Genomic DNA, 19091 nt, shown 5'->3' on the forward strand with positions numbered 1-19091 from the left:
TTGTTACGGCCACAGATAAGGGAAATGAGAATTGAGCTTTCTGTGCTGATCTCCCACCCTTGTGGGCATGCATGCACACACACTCCCTCCTCTGAGACTGTCTTCCGAGGCTGTGTTTATATAATTGATTGATTGAAGGAGACTTGGCCCTTTTTTGCTGCATCTTGATTATAAGTGAGCCAAGCAGATGTCTTAAATTGGATGGTTGGTTCCCAGATACATTGTAGGGAGGATGCTGGTGGGGAGGAAGTGAATGGTTTTAGTTCTGAGGTCCCTCCAAGTGAATAGTGGTGGGCGAGTGCAAGCAGGGGGCAGGGCTCCTAAAGAGTGTGACCAGAATGTTGACGGTAGCTGGTGGATTAACATAGAGGATGACTGGTGGGCTAAGTGCTCCTTAAGAAGAAAACCCAGAGGAGAAAGGAGAAAGGAGCCTGAGCTGGAAGTCAGGACTCTTGGGATTCTGCTGACCAGCTGGCTAGAGCCAGATTAGAAAGCTTGTTTCAGCCATGCCCAAAGGTGAAATTAGTGTTAGGAGGATGGAGATGGATGAGATCTGAGGATCATTTTTTTCCACTACCTCATTTTTCAGATGAGGAAACTGAGGCCTAGAGAGGTTAAAGGACTTGCTTGAAGTAATATCTCAAGCCAGGGCTTGAACCTAGCTCTTCTTACTCAAGGTTTAGCGTGACTTCACTTCCAAAGGAAAGCTTGATCAGCCTGTCAAAGTGAGGAGGAGCTTCAACAAGGTTTCACATAGTTCTGCCTTCATTGCTGAACATGCGCCCCTTTATTTCTGCTCTGTGGTGACTGAGCATGGAGCCAACTGGAGAGCAAGAACAAGGCTTGCCATCATTTAGTAAGAATCAGACTGTGTGTGTGAGTCCCCATGCCAGGTGCTTGATGTGTGTATTGCATTTAATCCTCCTCATAATTCCCTGAGGTGGCCCCTGTTTTAATCCTCACTTTAAAGTGAAAACAAAATCGAGCCACACGGAAATTAAATAATTTGCCCTGAGATAACACAGCTAGTAAGTGACAGAGCCAAGCTTTCACCTTGAGCAGTCAGACCCCAGTTTGGAGCTTATGTCTCTGTTTACTCCTCAGACACCCTGGTGCCCCTCTGAGGTTTTCATATAAAACAGGGCAAAAGAGGATCTTCCTACTTCACTCCTAGACCACCATTTTCTCTTCCCTTTGTTTTCACATAGCTTCTGGCCTGCGCACAGACTTGCTGTCCAGCAGGAGCTTCCAGCAACCACCAAAAAGCAGCTTGTTGGCAGAAGAGAAGCCAGAAAGCCTTATTGGAGATTATTTTAGCCATTAGATCATTGTGGAATATTTGAAACCTACCTATGTATGCTTTTGCCAGCTTATTCCAGAAAAATGCAGCATGGGTTTTTTAGAATTTTAAAAATTGTTTTAAGGTATCATTTTACTTGTTTGTCACTCACAGCTTTGAATGATAATAGTAAGTTACCAGGTTAGGAACTGGAATTTAGAACAATTCTAAACTCACCCACTGTGCATCCTTTGGCAAGCTCCTCTATATCTCTGGATTCAGTGTCTTCCTCTAAGATGGTCCTCAGGGTCTTTCATGATCTTGAGGTCAACATTTGGAAAGTTCTGGTAAATCTCTTGAGAAAAGGAGACCCCACCTTGTGCCTCAGGATTGGTGGCAGCCAAAGGAGTTCTCTTGAGCTGGATTCAATTCTTAAGGCCTGACAGTATTTCAAGACTGCTGGTTCCTGGAGCTTTATCTAATGAACTGAAGTTTCAAATATGAAGCTCTATTTTATGGCCTCTAAAGGTCACCTACAAGAAAATTGCCACATGTGTATGGTGCTTCATATGGTTCTTTATTGAATACACAAATCAGGCTTGTCAGGAATACACTGACATTTGTAATGCCACCCATGAGTCATTACAGCCTTAGCTTAAATGTGCCAATAAGCCAAGCCTGAGGAGGTAAGAGCTGGTGATTCAGTAACTAATTTTCAACCTGGCTCAGGCCTGGTGCTGCCTGGAGAGGATGCCATTTGGAAAGGCCTCCACAGCCAGGAGAGATGTTCTCCACTCTGTATGTGAAGGTGACCAGCCATATGACCCTGGGTAAATCTTCCCTGGCCTGGGTCTTGGTGTTTTCACCTGTCCAATGGGAAAAACAACCTCAAATGTTGCTTCAAGTTCTAACAGCTGACTGCAAATATCACCTTAAGGCAGAAACACCAACCTTCCTGTGGTACAACAAAATACTAAGGAAGTGGTCATGTGCTATTGGTTGACTGCCCCATGTAAATACTGTTTCTCATGGTGAACAGAAAGCTGTGTTCAAAAGGGCATGGGTAAATTCTGAACCAGCTAATGTGCATTGGGGATTTCTCCATTCCAAAGACATGCATCATTCTCATTGAATCCTGCTACCAGTCCTGGGAAGTTAGCCTTATTACTGAGATGGCTGACTCAGAGAGAGAGAGAGAGTGCCCCCCACTGCACAGCTGACAAGTAGCAGGACTGGAGTCAAATCTCAGGACTTGTGCTCTATCCCCGAGAAACAATCCTGAAGGTGTTAAGTTGCTTAATAAGACCCATGGGCAAGTATGCATAGGAAAAGACTGCAGAGCTGGGTGGGACCATAGAGACCACCATTCAGCAAATGAGAGATTTCAGGCCCCGTGTCAGGCTATCAGCATCCTGGCAGCTAAGTATTGGATCAAGAAGACTAGAGAGAGGAAAACAATCCCGAGGCAAAAATCACAATTATGTTGCCATATGTTAAACTAGTAGCAAACCTGTTAATTCTGTTTTCAAATGCAGATCCCAGGGCTGAGTATACAGTTGAATAAACTCTCTCATGGGCCCCTGATAATCCAAAAACCTTGCCCATCCCACTCTCAGTTCCCTTAATGGAGACCCTTAGCCTGGCCAGGAAACACAAAGGACACCGCAGAGGATATCAGGAAAAACAGACATGAACATGGAGTCCCGGACTTTAATGCCGCTGTAGGTTTGACTTTCCGAGTCACGTCCACTGGGAGTAAGACTTGGCTCTTGGGGATGGACACACTGACTAGGTCCTCGCCTAGGGTATCCCAGGGCTGGCTTTGTGAAGAGGGGAGCAGGACACTCTTCAAGGACAACTCAGGTGCTTTGGTTCCTGTCTGGCCTCTATCTTGACCCTGCCTGTCCCAGTTCCTGTCTTGCCTCACCTCAGGTCTTGACTGTTACTGGTGTCTGTGGCTCTGAACGAGGGGAAGTCTTTCTGCTGCCTTTTCAATTCATAATTCCCTGTTAGTGAGCTACCGATGTCAAGGCCTTGGGGTCCCGTGGAGGAAGCAGGTCAGTGGAAACCAAGTCAGTCACTTCCTATGTGAGTAACCTCAGATGTGACTTCATTTCTCTAAGCTCCAGTGTCTTCCTCTATCAAATTGAGATACTAATCCCATTTAGTTCATAGGAATTCAATAAGATAATGATATAGGGTGCCTGGTATTGTGTCTGACCATGTTAAACTCTCAGTACATGCTATCCATTATGAGGAATTATTCTCCATCTCCCCCAGGGAGAGATGGGCTCTTCTATAAACATACACTCCTTGCTGCCAGAGTCAAGAACAAGTCCAAGCTTGACTCCTGGGACACTTGTAATAAGAGACAAATGAAGAAGGGTGAAGTATCATGGGGTTGATGAACATTTTGTTTCTCTCTTTTTCCTATGACTCTGCTTTTCACTCTGTGGTTTTGCTTTCACTCCTTGTGCTGGGTTGAGGCTGGGCAACATCATGGGCTCCTATGAACCTGCCCAGGCTGGCACCTGCCACCTGTGGCCTCTGGAAACCAGCCAGCCTCAGAAGACATGTCTTAAAGTCTAAAGGAGGCTGTTGGTCCCTTAATTTGGGTTGTCTAAAGGAAACTTAGGAAACTAGTGGGAGGTCTCTGCATTTATAGGGTTAGGGTGAAGGAGGTACAAAGGATCTTGATCTAAGGGATTTGGGGAAGCTTGAGGTCAGTCTGGATATAAAGGAAGACTGTGGGATTTTCTAAGTACACCCAAGAGAAGACTCTAGAGTCCAAAGTACATCTGCTATCCTTGTTATGCTTGGACAGTGCCTGAAACTTCCATGCAGTCTCCTTCCTGTGGCTCAGGCTGGGAAGATTCCCACCTTTGCCAGAGTAGCCACGGCTGGCTTCCTAGGCTCAGGCCTTGAGCATGATTGCTGTGGTAGTCACACCCATTCCCAGAGTCCAGATTCAGTCTCAAAGTGCTTGGTCACTGCCAGCTCACCACAGCCAAGGGAACTGGGCATCTCTCTGGGAAGGGCCACCACCGGGCTTTTCTGATGGATTACAGAACAATTCTTCTGAATGGCTATGTTTTATACTAGAACAATTTCTTGAAGCCGTTAATTCAGTTTTAGAAATATAACTCATATCCTGGAAGATTTAAGAATATGGGTACAGACAGATAAAAATGTGTGAATACACACACACACACTCACCCTGCCAGTCATCTGTAAAATCTGCCTGAATTCTCCTTCTTAATTCTTTGAGAATCTTGATGCAAACTGAGTGCCTATGGAGTGTGCTGCACATTCCACCTCCTTTCCTGGGGAACCCACTAGGGATAACAGCAGACCCTCATCTAGAGGCAGACAGAGTGAGGGGACCAACAGTCTGTAAGTCTGGTTGTGTTGGCTCACGGTGAGCTCTGTAGAATCACCGACTTCAGAGAGGGGATACGTGCCATCATTTTCAAATTGGAGAAAGCCAGGTGCAGAAAAAGGAATGGACATGCTGAGGCCCTTCAGCTGCTGTGTGCAGGACTGAGCCTGGAGACACCCTCACTGCTCTACCAAGACCTTTCCCTTGATAGCGTTTGATACTCCTCTCAGCAAGCCAATTATTTCCAGAAGATTCCATTACTTTATCTTTCTTCCATGATGGAAGTGACTTTCTGTTGGTCGCAGTGATTTCAACTATGTGATTAGCAGGTTCTGGAAAGTCTTTTTCTCACTGCTCTTTCTCAGTGGTTAGATTCTTCTGGTTCCAAACGGATATGTGAAAAGTACAGTCTTGGACATGACACAGATGAAATATAGATCTGTCCCCTTAGGGTAGTATAGAAGCCTTTATGGATATGACAAGGTTACAGACACAGTATCTAATAATAACCAAAACATAGCACTTCATAGCTTTCTCATATATTATTTAATTTGATCTGTTGGCCCTGGATTAAAATTCTGAAGCTGTGGAGGTGTGAGCTCTTCAGCATTAGTCGGCCCTGGGTCACATTCTGGCTCTGTCTCAGGGCAGTCCTTTCATCTTTGTACAAGTAGAGTAAACTTTCTGAGTCTCAGTTTCCTCAGCTTTAAAGAGAAAACACAATTCACTTCTCAATTTGTTCAGCAGATTAAATATAGTGATATAAGAAATCTCTTTAGCACAGTCCGTGGCCAACAACTGGGGTTGGTGAATATTTGTTTCTACCCCTCCCCTTGGGCATGGGCCTGTTCAGCCATTTTGGGTTGCTTAAGGCTGAACACTTCACTGAAGCCCTTAGTTCCTCTGAGTCCTATTTGTAAGAGAGACTCTATAGCACCCACCTCCTGGGGACAGAGTCAAGGAAGGCTAAAGAGAGAGATCCAAGAAACACCCTAGATCTAGAAACTCAGAAAAGGCCTAAGGAAAATGAGACTTAATCTGCCATTTTTAGTGAAGACAAGTCCCAGATATTATTGCTCAAAAGACACTAAAGCTAGGTCAGAAGAAACCTGTGTTGAAATTTTATAAGAAATTAAATCAGAAAAGCCCAATCTAATTTCACCCCAAATAAGCAATAATGTTGGCTCCATTTCTATTTAAAGCACAAAGTACATCTTTGACAGCTAAAGAGAAGCTGCCTCAGAGTATGAATTTCAAAATGAACCTATTTGATAATAGGAGTATCTGCCTGGCCTGTTTTACTAGGCAGAATCTGATCCATACACAACTGATCGTCAGTCTCTCCAGAGTTCAAAGATTCAAGGACTGATGATACTTGAGGCTGGGATTGCACATTCTGTTGTCTGTTTGTGTAACATGCGCACAGAGCACATTTGCTAGGCAGTGTCTGAGCTGGCATGCTGCCCTTCTGTCCTATGTGGAAGCAGAATGACTTTAAGTGGAGAAGAAAAGTCAGGATGGAGGATGGGCTTCAGAAGTTGAAGCTCTGGGAAAGGTGCCGATAGTTGTCGATGTGGGGTGGAGGTGGCCCCCTTCTGACTTGATCTTCTGCTAATGTGGTTGGGTCTTTTTGATCATCGACAGAGGAGCCAGGCTTAATGGCTATACTTTTCATTATAAGATATATTTCATTATAAGGATAATTTTGTGCTACGAAGTACAAAATGTTGGGTTTTTTCTTCTCTTTGCATTCTGTTATTGAAACTGGGGACCTAGCAAGCAAGTCTTGAAGATAAAAGCAGCCTACAATTCATGGACACTAGCTCATAGCAGTAGCTCAGCCCCCAGAAGCATGTAGAAAGTCTTCAAGGCTGATAAAATATGTAGGCAGCAAGTGGCATGTCAACTCAAACAAGCCTAGCTCTGCCTGTTTCAGCTTGACATTATAAAGGTGAATTGTTTGAATCATGAAAGGGCGAGTGGTATTAACCTTAGGACCAGGAGGATGGCAGCTCTGGAGAGCAGCTGGTACATAAATCTCTGCTGGTTGAGAAGTAGAAAGATACTTAACAGAAGGATAATTGAAGGATTTTTTCCTTCCCCCCTAAACTTAGTTTGGCCAGTGTCAATAGGAATTATTTTACTCCCAATCCAGGGCAGGGCCAGCTTCTACGGTGTTACTAAAGGACATTCCAGTGACTGGCTATCTGCACTAGATTTGGCACTACTTCTCCTCTGCCTTCTGAAATTCCAAACAGAGAACTTGTCTTGGAGATCAAGGTAACAGTAGCTCCAGAAGCAGCTATTAAAATGCACAGTGATAATTGGGAGTTAGTACCCATCAGTGGCTTGCCTGGTGGCTCAGTGGTAAAGAACCCCCCTGCCAATGCAGGAGAGGCAGATTTGATCTCTGGGTCAGCAAGATCCCCTGGAGAAGGAAGTGGAAACCCACTCCAGTATTCTTGCCTGGGAAAGCCATGGACAGAGGAGCCTGGCAGGCTACAGTCCATGCAGTCTCAAGAGTCAGACACAACCTAGCGACTAAACACTACCCATTAGCACCACCAAACAGATTGATTTAATAAATTAGATATAACGCTTTAAGACTAGGGACTTTGGAATCTTAAAAAAGTCAAATCAAGAAGGAACTTTAGAAGACATCTAGTGTGGGTCTCATTCTGTATTTGAGGAACTTAAGGCCCAGAAAAGTAAAGTGGCTTATTCAAGGTAACCAGCAAATCAATGGCAAAGTTGGAGCTGGAACCTAGGTTTCTCTGGGTAATTGTTTCTAGAATCATTGAGTCTAAACCTCTTATTTATGAATGAGGGCACCAAGTTCTACATGTGAGAAGAAGATACCAACCAAATGTGAGAAGCCTGGATACTAGTAAAATTCCCCAAAGTCCCATTCAATGGTCTTTATATCAAATTTTCCCTTTCTTCACATCTCCAGGGCTAAAAGAAGATGGAGATGATGAAGTAAAGAGTAGATGACTAATTTGCTTTTTGGCACATATTCTATTGATCCATGAGCAAGCATTGAGAGCCTTCTAGGTGTACAAACACTTCAGCCACTTTGGGTAGAAAATAATGAGCAAGGCAAGGGAAATAGAAGGTGAGTATATCCTAAAAGTAGGGCAGCAGATGTGAAAGGATTGGACACAGTGATGATTCTTGCAAAGAAGCCCAGAAAAGGTGATACAAAGTCCCAGAGCATGGCCTCTTCTTGCCTCTTCTCTCTCTCCCTAATCAGTGACCTTCCCTATTCCCTCCCCAAGAGAGAATAGAACTCAGATTAGCTATCCTAGCCTTGGCGCTCCTCCCTGGAGGGTGGTTGAAGAATAAATGATATGGTTGGCAAACAGGGCTGTGAGAAGCCTAAGTTCCCTTTGGCCTTCTCTTCTTATTTAGGAACCTAATAAGAATCTTTGCTGAGCATCAGTTGTGCACCAGTTGTGTGTGTAGATATTGTGTTATCCTGCTGGTTCTTACAACAATCTCCAGAGGTAGAAATTATCATCCCTAATGTACAAGAGAGGATGGTTGAAGCCAGAGAGGTTAATTTTCTTGCCTGACTTAGATTCACACCTTTCTGGGTGCAAAGCCCAGCTCTGACCTGTTGACTTCAAGCCTTCTTCATGTCACCAAGTAACTTGACAGGATGCAAATCTTTTTGTGGTTCAACCTCTTAGCTCTTTTTCCCTACTTGCCTTCTCTGAAGACATCTCTCATAATCTGAGTTATACAAAGCACACTATTTTTCTCTCTTAGTCTCCTTCTCATCCATATGGAGCTAAGCTGCCTGTGAAATTTATAGCTCCTCACACCTGGATCGGGTGAAGGTTGTGGATGAGATGGAGGCCAACTTCCTGGAGTGGAGGAGTGGGGCTGGAAGGTCACATCTGGGAGACAGTTTGCCCCACTGACCATGGACTGCTCCTTGCAGGTCTGGAGTGCAGCTTTGACTTCCCCTGTGAGCTGGAGTATTCCCCTCCACTGCACAACCTCGGGAACCAGAGCTGGTCCTGGCGCCATGTTTCTTCTGAGGAGGCCTCTCAGATGGACCTGTTGAATGGACCTGAGGCGGAGCATTCCAAGGAAATGCCCAGAGGTAAGGGTAGACGACACTGCAAAGTGTCCTGAGTGGTCCAGGATGTGGTTGGGATGTCTATTTCTGTTTGAAATTTGTGAATTTTCCATCCCTGTTCTATCCTGTTTCCTTTGAAACCTGTTTTTAATATCTGTGCCTTTCCATGCCTTGGACTATACAAGGGAGAGGAGGCTACAAGTTCAATTTCAAGATCAGTCCAACCCTTTGGAACAGGGCTCAAGGGAGCTCATGAGGACTGAAAACAAGTAACTAATGCTCCCAGGCTTCCCGCTCAGCCTGGAGCCCTGAACTGTGAGGCCTCTTTCTTTTATTCACACTCTCCCAGGATGACCTTTTCTATTTTTATGGCATTCTTGACATTTCTTGACTTTGATTTGTATTTAAAGCTGCTTTCACCTAGATACTGATGTGTAATGTGTGTGTGTGTAAGTGAGTGGCTCTTACCCAAAAGTGCATCCAAATCTTCTGGAGAACTTATAAAAATACTGTCTAAATGGTATAACCTAAGATTCTGATTCAGTAGATGTGAAGTAGAGCCTAGGAGTCTGTAGATTTTCAAGCATGTACAAAAAAGTAGACATAAAATATATGTGTGGATTAAAGATTACAATATAATCAGTACTTGTATTCTCATCACCAAGCATAAGAATTTGAATGTGGTCAGTTCCTTTACAACCTTTTCTTCTACCTAGATCAAAAATCTCTCCTTTTCCCCAGAGGTAACCAAACACACTTTGTGTTTAATCATGCATTTGCTTTTCTCTATGGCCTTACCCCTTATGTATATAGCCTCAAACAACATATTGATTAGATTTGCAACCTGTTGGATAAATGGAAGAGTGTTTTGTGATTTGCCCATTTTAATACATATAGCTGTGGTTCATTTTGTATTGGCTCCATAACATGAAAATACCACAGTTTGTCTCTTCCACTGTTATTAGATATTTCGGTTGTTTCTGAGTTTATGCTATTACCAACAGCACCACTACGTGCCTCTTGGAGTGTGTGCATGTCCAAGGGTTTCCCTAGAGCATAGAACTTGGGGTGGAATTTCTGAGTCACATGGTTCACCTTCCATTTCAATACATAATCCAGTGTATTTTCCAAAGTTGTGGCACCAACTTATATTCCCTTTAGTGATGTATTAGTGCATCCAGGATTCTACATCCTTACCAGTATTGGGTTTTGCCAGGCTTTGTCATTTTTGTTCATCTGGCAGATGAAATACAGTATGTCATTGCAACTTTGATTTCCATGGGGCTCTGTTTTATTTTATGATTGTATAAGTTTCTCAGGTGATTCTTAGGTTTCTTTTACTATTGGTGTGGACGCTTTTTCAAGATTACTCACATTCAGCCACTGCTAGTGATGTCTCTGGATCCCAATGCCTAACCTGTTGAAACAGTCCTATGTATACATGCATTTTTGATCATAGGTTTTTTATTTGATAACTGTTGAATTATGATCAAAGTTCACTGAGATGAGGAGAGAAGGACAAGTGGCAATTATCCACAGATATGGTGGTGTCAGACTTTATAACTTTGAAAATCAATGCTTTTTACATTTTTAAACAATTTTAAAGCAGTGCCAATAGATTGTGTTTTGCCATACTCTGACCTGTTTCTCCTCCCCTATGCTCTGTCTTATGATTTTTAGCATCTGCATGTTATGCTGAGTATCATGAAAGGGGGGAAAAAAGGAAGGAGAGGAGGGGAGGAAGAAATACTGACTTTGCAGCGGTCCTGAAAGTGGATATATATTGAGGGCTTTATGTTTCTAAAAAGCTAGATCCCAAGGCCAGGACATGCACTAAATGTGAACTTTCCCATTGTATGAATCACTCAGTTCAGTCCAGTTCAGTTGCTCAGTCGTGTCCAACTCTACAATCCAGGGACTGCAGCATGCTAGGCTCCCTGTTATCACCAACTCCTGGAGCTTGCTAAACTCATGTCCATCTAGTCGGTGATACCATCCAACCATCTCCTCCTCTGCTGTCCCCTTCTCCTGCCTTCAGTCTTTCCCAGAATCAGGGTCTTTTCCAATAAGTGAGTTCTTCACATTAAGTAGCCAATGTATTGGAGCTTCAGCTTCAGCATCAGTCCTTCCAATGAATATTCAGGATTGATTTCCTTTAGGATAGACTGGTTGGATCTCCTTGCAGTCCAAGTGACTCTCAAGAGTCTTTTCCAACACCACCGTTCAAAAGCATCAATTCTTTGGCATTCAGCTTTCTTTCAGGATCAGTCAGGATTTGAATATCCACTTTTTAGCAAGTGTTGCCAACTTTCATCTCTCTGAAGAATCATTGCTCTTCCTAGGGTGGTAGGATCTCACATCTCTGAAGATATTGATGGAACAACCATGACAAATCTTCTGTGGATGCACCAGTTTACTTTATCAAGTTTTTTAGTGAACAAACACATCCAAATGTAATTTGGGGGAATCTCACCATTGTCAGATACTTGTGTTTATTTTTCCTGGGGTCTAGTAGAGGGATCTATACTCTGTCTTGATCAGTCTTAGAAACAAAAGACCAGCCTCCCAGCTTTTGCAGGGCTGCCTCTGGCCTCTGGAAGGTCACTGAGAGGTGCTTAAAATTTCCAGTAATGGACCACCTGTTGTTTTTGAAGTCAGTTGATTACATTGCTGCCTGTTTGTTCTCTGAAGTAGGGTTGCTTCTCGTGAAGCATTAGTCCCTTGACCTTCAGGGAAAGAGTAGAAGAAGGTAAGGGAAGAGAAAATGACATGTCCAGTCCAGACAGGAGCAAAGCAAGGACCTAACTCTCAACTGTTTAGAAGCTTATTTCTCTGTCATTTTGACAGAAAGAATTGCTGTTGATGGAGATAAGAAGTGATGGAATACCCTTCAATAGAGGGTTTTCCACTCCCCCCCCCCCACTTTTTTTTAACTCAACATTTATTGGTTGGATGGTATTTAGACTCTATTGCAATATTTCTTGTCAGGGAATATAGAGAGGCCAGAGAAGGTGGTGAGATAATACCAATCATAGATAATGAACTGTAGGAGTATAAATTCTGAATGATTTTAATTTATGGCCCCTGTAGCTGAGAATAATAAGGGAGATACAATGCAGAGCAGCAAGATAATAAAAAGTGATGATCTTGATGGAACATAATATTATAAATTAATAAAATCTTGAGGAATCATCAGGTTGAGGCGTTCTATGACTTTTTAAGAAGTGCCAGGGGCATGTTCAATGTCTACTCCTTCCGGTATTTTGGAATGCAGTCAAGGGAACATATTTTTCTTCTTCAGCAAGATAAGATTTTGATCTCTAGCTAAATCCTAGCTTTAAAATGGGAACCAGATTAGCAGCCCCCCTCCTAAACGCCTCCCCAACCCTTCACACAGATGCATACACAGTAAGACCAGGAGTAGACTCAGCTGGGAGGGGCTAACATTCTTCCTGTATCAACTGAATTCTCGTCCAGGGCACTGATTCTCAGGTTTTTGCTTTGTTTTGTTTTGTGTGGGGGCCTGAATGAAACTCTGCTCCTGAGATTTTTCTGTTTATCTGGGTGGCATAATAGTTTTCAAAAAGGTTGAGAAATACTGTTCTGGAGCTCTGAAATGCCTAGCGAAGCTGCCACGGGTGATAAGGGGACCACAGTGGTAGAGTGGGGTCATTTAGTCTTCAGGTTCACTCCTGTTTTACCCTTTTGTGTTAGTTTCTTGTAGCTGCTGCAACAAGTAAACACAAACTGGGTGACTTAAAACAACAGAAATTAATGTTTTCTCAGTTCTGGAAGCCAGCAGTCTGAAATCAAAGTGACGGCATGGTTGGCACCTTCTGAAGGCTCTGCAGGAGAATCCCTCCCATGCCTCTTTCCTAGCTTCTGGTGATCAGTAATTGCTCCCCTCACTTCGTCTGTGTAGCAGTCTTTAGCAAAGACCTCTGGTTTTAGCAGTTTTTTGAAGCTGGGAGAATAGTCAAGAGAGATAGGCAAACTGGAATAGAAGAATGTAACTGGAATCACACACACACACTCCAGAACAGAATGATGTTTCTTTTCACATGTGTCAAATGGGGTGGTCCAAACTGGGACTGTCTATGTCAAGTGGTTCCCAGAATCTCCCTACCTGTTCTGTTCCCTCTGTCTACTATGGAGTTTCTGTTTTAAGGCAGTGGTTTCTAAACTTCATTTTATTGTATTCCTCATTACTAAAATATTTCTGAGCACTCTTGCTATGTGTGTATTTATTAATTATATGCATATATATTTTTTCTAGCTATATAATATTATTGGTAAAGCTTATTTTGCTTCTTACTTCTTTATTTTTTTTTTATTTTACTTTACAATACTGTATTGTTTTTGCCCTACATGAATCCGCCACAGGTGTACATGTGTTCCCCATCCTGAGCCCCCTCCCACCTCCCTCCCCATACCATCTCTCTGGGTCATCCCAGTGCACCAGCCCCAAGCATCCTGTATCATGCATTAAACCTAGACTGGTGATTCATTTCTTATATGATATTATACATGTTTCAATGCCATTCTCCCAAATCATCCCACCCTCTCCCTCTCCCACAGAGTCCAAAAGTCCGTTCTATACATCTGTGTCCCTTTTGCTGTCTCGCATACAGGGTTATCATTACCATCTTTCTAAATTCCATTTATATGTGTTAGTATACTGTATTGGTGTTTTTCTTTCTGGCTTACTTCACTCTGTATAATCGGCTCCAGTTTCATCCACCTCATTAGAACTGATTCAAATGTATTCTTTTTAATGGCTGAGTAATACTCCATTGTGTATATGTACCACAGCTTTCTTATCCATTCTTCTGCTGATGGGCATCTAGGTTGTTTCCATGTCCTGGCTATTATAAACAGTGCTGCGATGAACATTGGAGTACACGTGTCTCTTTCAATTCTGGTTTCCTCAGTGTGTTTGCCCAGCAGTGGGATTGCTGGGTCATAAGGCAGTTCTATTTCCAGTTTTTTAAGGAATCTCCACACTGTTCTCCATAGTGGCTGTAGTAGTTTGCATTCCCACCAGCAGTGTAGGAGGGTTCCCTTTTCTCCACACCCTCTCCAGCATTTATTCCTTGCCGACTTTTGAATCGCAGCCATTCTGACCGGTTCTTACTTCTTTAAAATAAATGTAATCATGCACATACTTTGGAGCCTCTGCAGGCCATCTGTCCTCTATAAATGGAACTGAACTTCAGGATTTCCTAAGACATGTCACCCAGCCCCAGAGTCATTGATGAATCTGTCCCTTTCCAGTCCTTTAGGAAGTTGCCTGGGCAGATTTCTCCCTGTCTGTTCACCTCCCATCTCCTGAGCTATGCTGGCTGGGTACTCTCCATCAAGAAGGCCTTACAGATAGGGTTAGCTCTTGTGGTCTCTCTGAGTTTCAAAGACCACTGAGTCTCTTTTTTCAGAATCAATATGGTTTGAAGAGGAAGAAATCACTTCCTGTCTAAATACTATTAACATAGTAACTCACCCCTCAAGAATCAAAAGATATTTTTCTCTAATATTACCTGCCAGACCTGAGGAACAGGGTTGCAACCAAATATTTTCTACCAGCTTATCTAAAAAGGTACCTTGGCAGTGAAAAACTAGAACTCATTTAAGTGCTCACACAATAAGGATTTAGTTAAATAAAATATTATTGTTTCTTAATTGCTAAGTCATATCTGACTCTTACAACCACATGGACTATAGCTTTCCAGACTCCTCTGTCCATGAGATTTCCCAGGCAAGAATATTGGAATGGGTTGCTAGTTCCTTCTCCAAGGGATCTTCCCAATCCAGGGGTCAAACCTGAGTCTCCTGCGTTGCAGGCAGTATACTTAAATATTATACAGCCATTATATGTATGCCATGTAAAAACAATAACATGGGAAAGTATTCAAGGCCTATTATTAGATTTTTTTCAAAAGATTAAACAATATATGTTACTTAAATTGTTTTGTAAAAGAGAAAAATGTATATGTACGTAAAAACAAGTCTATAAGGAAATATACTAACATAGTAGCAGAAGTTATTCTAGATGACTCAATTTTCAGTGATTTTTATTTTCTTCTGTGTACTCTTAGTATTTTCAAATTTGAGTCCATTATTATGTATTACTTTTATAATAAGATAAAGCATTATTATTTTTTAATATAAGGGGATAAAAATTCTCATTTGAAGGTATGTCTTATTGAATTATTTTAGACTTTCCTGGGGGAGGGAACATGTTAGCTATTTTCTGCCACAACAACCACGAAAAAAGCCTGTGGTACTGGCTGGAGTGAGAAACAAATGGGCAAGCCTGCCTTCCTGGGTATGGTACAGGGCACCAACAGTTCACTTCAGCTCACAAATCCAGAGCACCCCTGCTGGACCCTATTTGTGCTTGATTTATGCTTGGAGGGTTACAAAAGGTAATCACTTGTGCATAAGGTTCAGGAATTCACCCAGGGACTAAGTGCAGCACATAAGTGTGAATGACATCAACACATTTCAATTCAATTCACATTCCTATTTCAATTCAATCTTTGCCCCTTCAGATGTATCAGAAGGATTTCGGGTGGTTGTGCGTTTTTTATGGTTTTTTTTTTTTTTTTTTAGTTTGTTTGTTTGTTTAATTGAAGAATAATTGCTTTACAATGTTGTGTTGACTACTGCCATCGATGGAGAAAAGGGAATCCTGTGGCAATGTAAATTGATACACCCACCGTGGAGAACAGTGCAGCGGATTCCTTTCATTCTTTTTTTTTTTTTTAATGGGATTTTAAACTTTACTTTTAATTAATTAATTTATTTGTTTTTATCTGTGCTGGGCCTTCATTGCTGTGTGTGGGCTTTCTCTTATTGCAGTGACTGGGGGATACTCTTTAGTTGCAGTATGCAAATTTCTCTTGTTGTGATGCATGGCTCTAGAGTACACAATTCAGTAGTTGTGGCATACAGGCTTGGTTGCCCTACAGCATGTGGAATCTTCCTGGACCAGGGATTGAACCCATGTCCTCTACATTGGCTGGCAGACTCCTGTCCATGCGACTACCAGGGAATTCTCATGTGTTACATTTGAACACACTTCTTATCATACTAAAGTCAGTGGTGTTGTTTGTGGCCTCTTATCCCTGCCCTTCCCCTGGAACTCACCATGAGAGGCCACATTGATTCCCTGATTCTGCCTACAGAAATGTAACCCTCGTCTCCTGAGAAGTGTGGTCACTGGGCCTTAGGTCTTGACCTTTCAACAGGCTGTGACTTGCGATTATTTCATCCTAATGAGATTCTGGTGCCAGCCTGGCAGCTGGAACTTGAGCTCCAGAGAAGAACTTGCCTTAATGAGTTGGCATGCTTTTGGGGTATCTAGTGAAGTATTTCTTGCCTCCCCATCAGTATAAGCCTCTTCCAGGGTGTTTCTTCTGCCATCTATGGGAAGCCTTCAGTGGAAAGGGGTGGATTGTGGTCATCTGGTGATAATTATGCCCTTCCTTAGCTGAATCTAACAATCCTGCCCATGGAGCATGTGGAGTAAGAAAGGAGGACAAGAATTGAAGGGAAAAGGGGCCTGGACTCTCATCGCAACTCTGCCATAAGGGATGTCACTTTACATCTCTGGGCTGTAGGTTCCTCATTTGTAACGTCAATCTCTTAGACTAGATTACCACTAAGGCTCGTTCCCACTCTGACACACAACTGTGTGTAGGCATATCCAACACAAAGGACAGCCACGTACCTGACACAGAATCTGTGAGCCACAGAAATCCTCATCAGCCGCAACCGATACACTGCTCCCCAAGATTTAGCCGTGACTTCTGGAATCTGGACCGTTTCACGGCTCAAGTCACTCTTCAGACCACAGCATCAAGATGGGGCACTGCCTCTGGAAACCTATATGGCACCCTGGATGGATGAAAGAAGAGCTCCTTGAGAGGCTAGGAAGCTTATGGGTTAGTGTGGCAGATAAAATGGAGGCCACCAAAAAAAGTCCTAACCCCCAGAATTTGTGAATATGTTGCCTAACATGGCAAAACTCAACATCAGAAAACCAAGATCATGGCATCTGGTCGCCTCACTTCATGGCAAATAGATGGGGAAACAGTGGAAAGAGTGACTAACTTTATTTTTTGGAGCTCCAAAATCACTGCCGATGGTGACTGCAGCCATGAAATTAAAAGACGCTTGCTCCTTGGAAGAAAAGTTATGACCAACCACATGCTAGTCAAGTAATGCTCAAAATTCTCCAAGCCAGGCTTCAGCAGTATGTGAACCATGAACTTCCAGATGTTCAAGCTGGTTTTAGAAAAGGCAGAGGAACCAGAGATCATATTGCCACATTCACTGGATCATGGAAAAAGCAAGAGAGTTCCAGAAAAACATCTATTTCTGCTTTATTGACTATACAGAAGCCTTTGACTGTATGGATCACAATAAACTGTGGACAATTCTGAAAGAGATGGGAATACCAGACCACCTGACCTGCCTCTTGAGAAATCTGTATGCAGGTCAGGAAGCAACAGTTAGAACTGGACATGGAACAACAGACTAGTTCCAAATAGGAAAAGGAGTACGTCAAGGCTGTATATTGTCACCCTGCTCATTTAACTTCTATGCATAGTACATCATGAGAAATACTGGGCTGGAAGAAACACAAGCTGGAATCAAGATTGCCGAGAGAAATACCAATAACCTCAGATATGCAGATGACACCACCCTTATGGCAGAAAGTGAAGAGGAACTAAAAAGCCTCTTGATGAAAGTGAAAGAGGAGAGTGAAAAAGTTGGCTTAAAGCTCAACATTCAGAAAACGAAGATCATGGCATTTGGTCCCATCACTTCATGGGAAATAGATGGGGAAAGAGTGGAAACAGTGTCAGACTTTATTTTGGGGGGCTCCAAAATCACTGCAGATGGTGACTGTAGCCATGAAATTAAAAGACACTCCTTGGAAGGAAAGTTATGACCAACCTAGATAGCATATTCAAAAGCAGAGACATTACTTTGCCGACTAAGGTCCATCTAGTCAAGGCTATGGTTTTTCCTGTGGTCATGTATGGATGTTAGAGTTGGACTTTGAAGAAGGCTGAGCACTGAAGAATTGATGCTTTTAAACTGTGGTGTTGGAGAAGACTCTTGAGAGTCCCTTGGACTGCAAGGAGATCCAACCAGTCCATTCTGAAGGAGATCAGCCCTGGGATTTCTTTGGAAGGAATGATGCTAAAGCTGAAACTCCAGTACTTTGGCCACCTCATGTGAAGAGTTGACTCACTGGAAAAGACTCTGATGCTGGGAGGGATTGGGGGCAGGAGGAGAAGGGGACGACAGAGGATGAGATGGCTGGATGGCATCACCGACTCGATGGATGTGAGTCTGAGTGAACTCTGGGAGTTGGTGATAGACAGGGAGGCCTGGCGTGCTGCGATTCATGGGGTCGCAAAAAGTCGGACACGACTGAGTGACTGAACTAACTAACTAATTAGACAGCATATTAAAAAGCAGAGACATTACTTTGCCAGCAAAGGTCTGTCTAGTCAAAGCTATGGTTTTTCCAGTAGTCTTGTATGGATGTGAGAGTTGGACTATAAAGAAAGCTAAGTACCAAAGAATTGATGCTTTTGAACTGTGATGTTGGAGAAGACTCTTGAGAGTCCCTTGGACTGCAAGGAGATCCAATCAGCCAATCTTCAAGGGAATCAGTCCTGAATATTCATTGGAAGGACTGATGCTGAAGCTGAAACTCCAATACTTTGGCCACCTGATGCGAAGAACTGACTCATTGGAAAAGACCCTGATGCTGGGAAAGATTGGAGGCAGGAGGAGAAGGGGACAACAGATAGAAGGATGGCAACACCGACTGAACGGACATGAGTTTGAGTAAACTCTGGGAGTTGGCGATGGACAGGGAGGCCTGGCGTGCTGCGATTCATGGGGTCACAAAGAGTTAGACATGACTAAGCAAATGAACTGAACTGAACTGAACTGACATGGTAAAAGGGACTTCACAGGTGAGATTATCCTGGGTTTTCCAGATGCATCTAATGGAATCACAAGGATCCTAGTGACTGAAAGAGGGAGACAGGAGAGCCAGAATCAGAGAAAATGTGATGATGACTCCATATGAATCAGAGAGAAACAGATTGAAGATCATTTAATTACATGCTATTTGTATCATTGCAGCACTGTTTATAATAGCCAGGACATGGAAACAACCTAGATGTCCATTAGCAGATGAATGGATAAGAAAGCTGTGGTACATATACACAATGGAGTATTACTCAGCCATTAAAAAGAATACATTTGAATCAGTTTTAATGAGGTGGATGAAACTGGAGCCGATTATACAGAGTGAAGTA

The 19091-nt window shown here is 42.9% G+C and overlaps 1 protein-coding gene across 1 annotated transcript in view; it reads left to right on the forward strand.

Annotated features, from left to right (window-relative positions):
* Positions 1-19091, forward strand: part of ALK (ALK receptor tyrosine kinase) — a 734875-nt gene that overhangs the window by 236755 nt on the left and 479029 nt on the right. Inside the window, exon 3 of the mRNA XM_040225696.1 lies at positions 8605-8769. Within this exon, the coding sequence (XP_040081630.1) occupies positions 8605-8769 (165 nt within the window). The remainder of the gene's footprint in view (positions 1-8604; positions 8770-19091) is intronic.

This window comes from Oryx dammah, unplaced genomic scaffold (assembly GCF_014754425.2).
Source record: "Oryx dammah isolate SB20612 unplaced genomic scaffold, SCBI_Odam_1.1 HiC_scaffold_25, whole genome shotgun sequence".
NCBI classification, from domain to species: Eukaryota; Metazoa; Chordata; class Mammalia; order Artiodactyla; family Bovidae; genus Oryx; species Oryx dammah.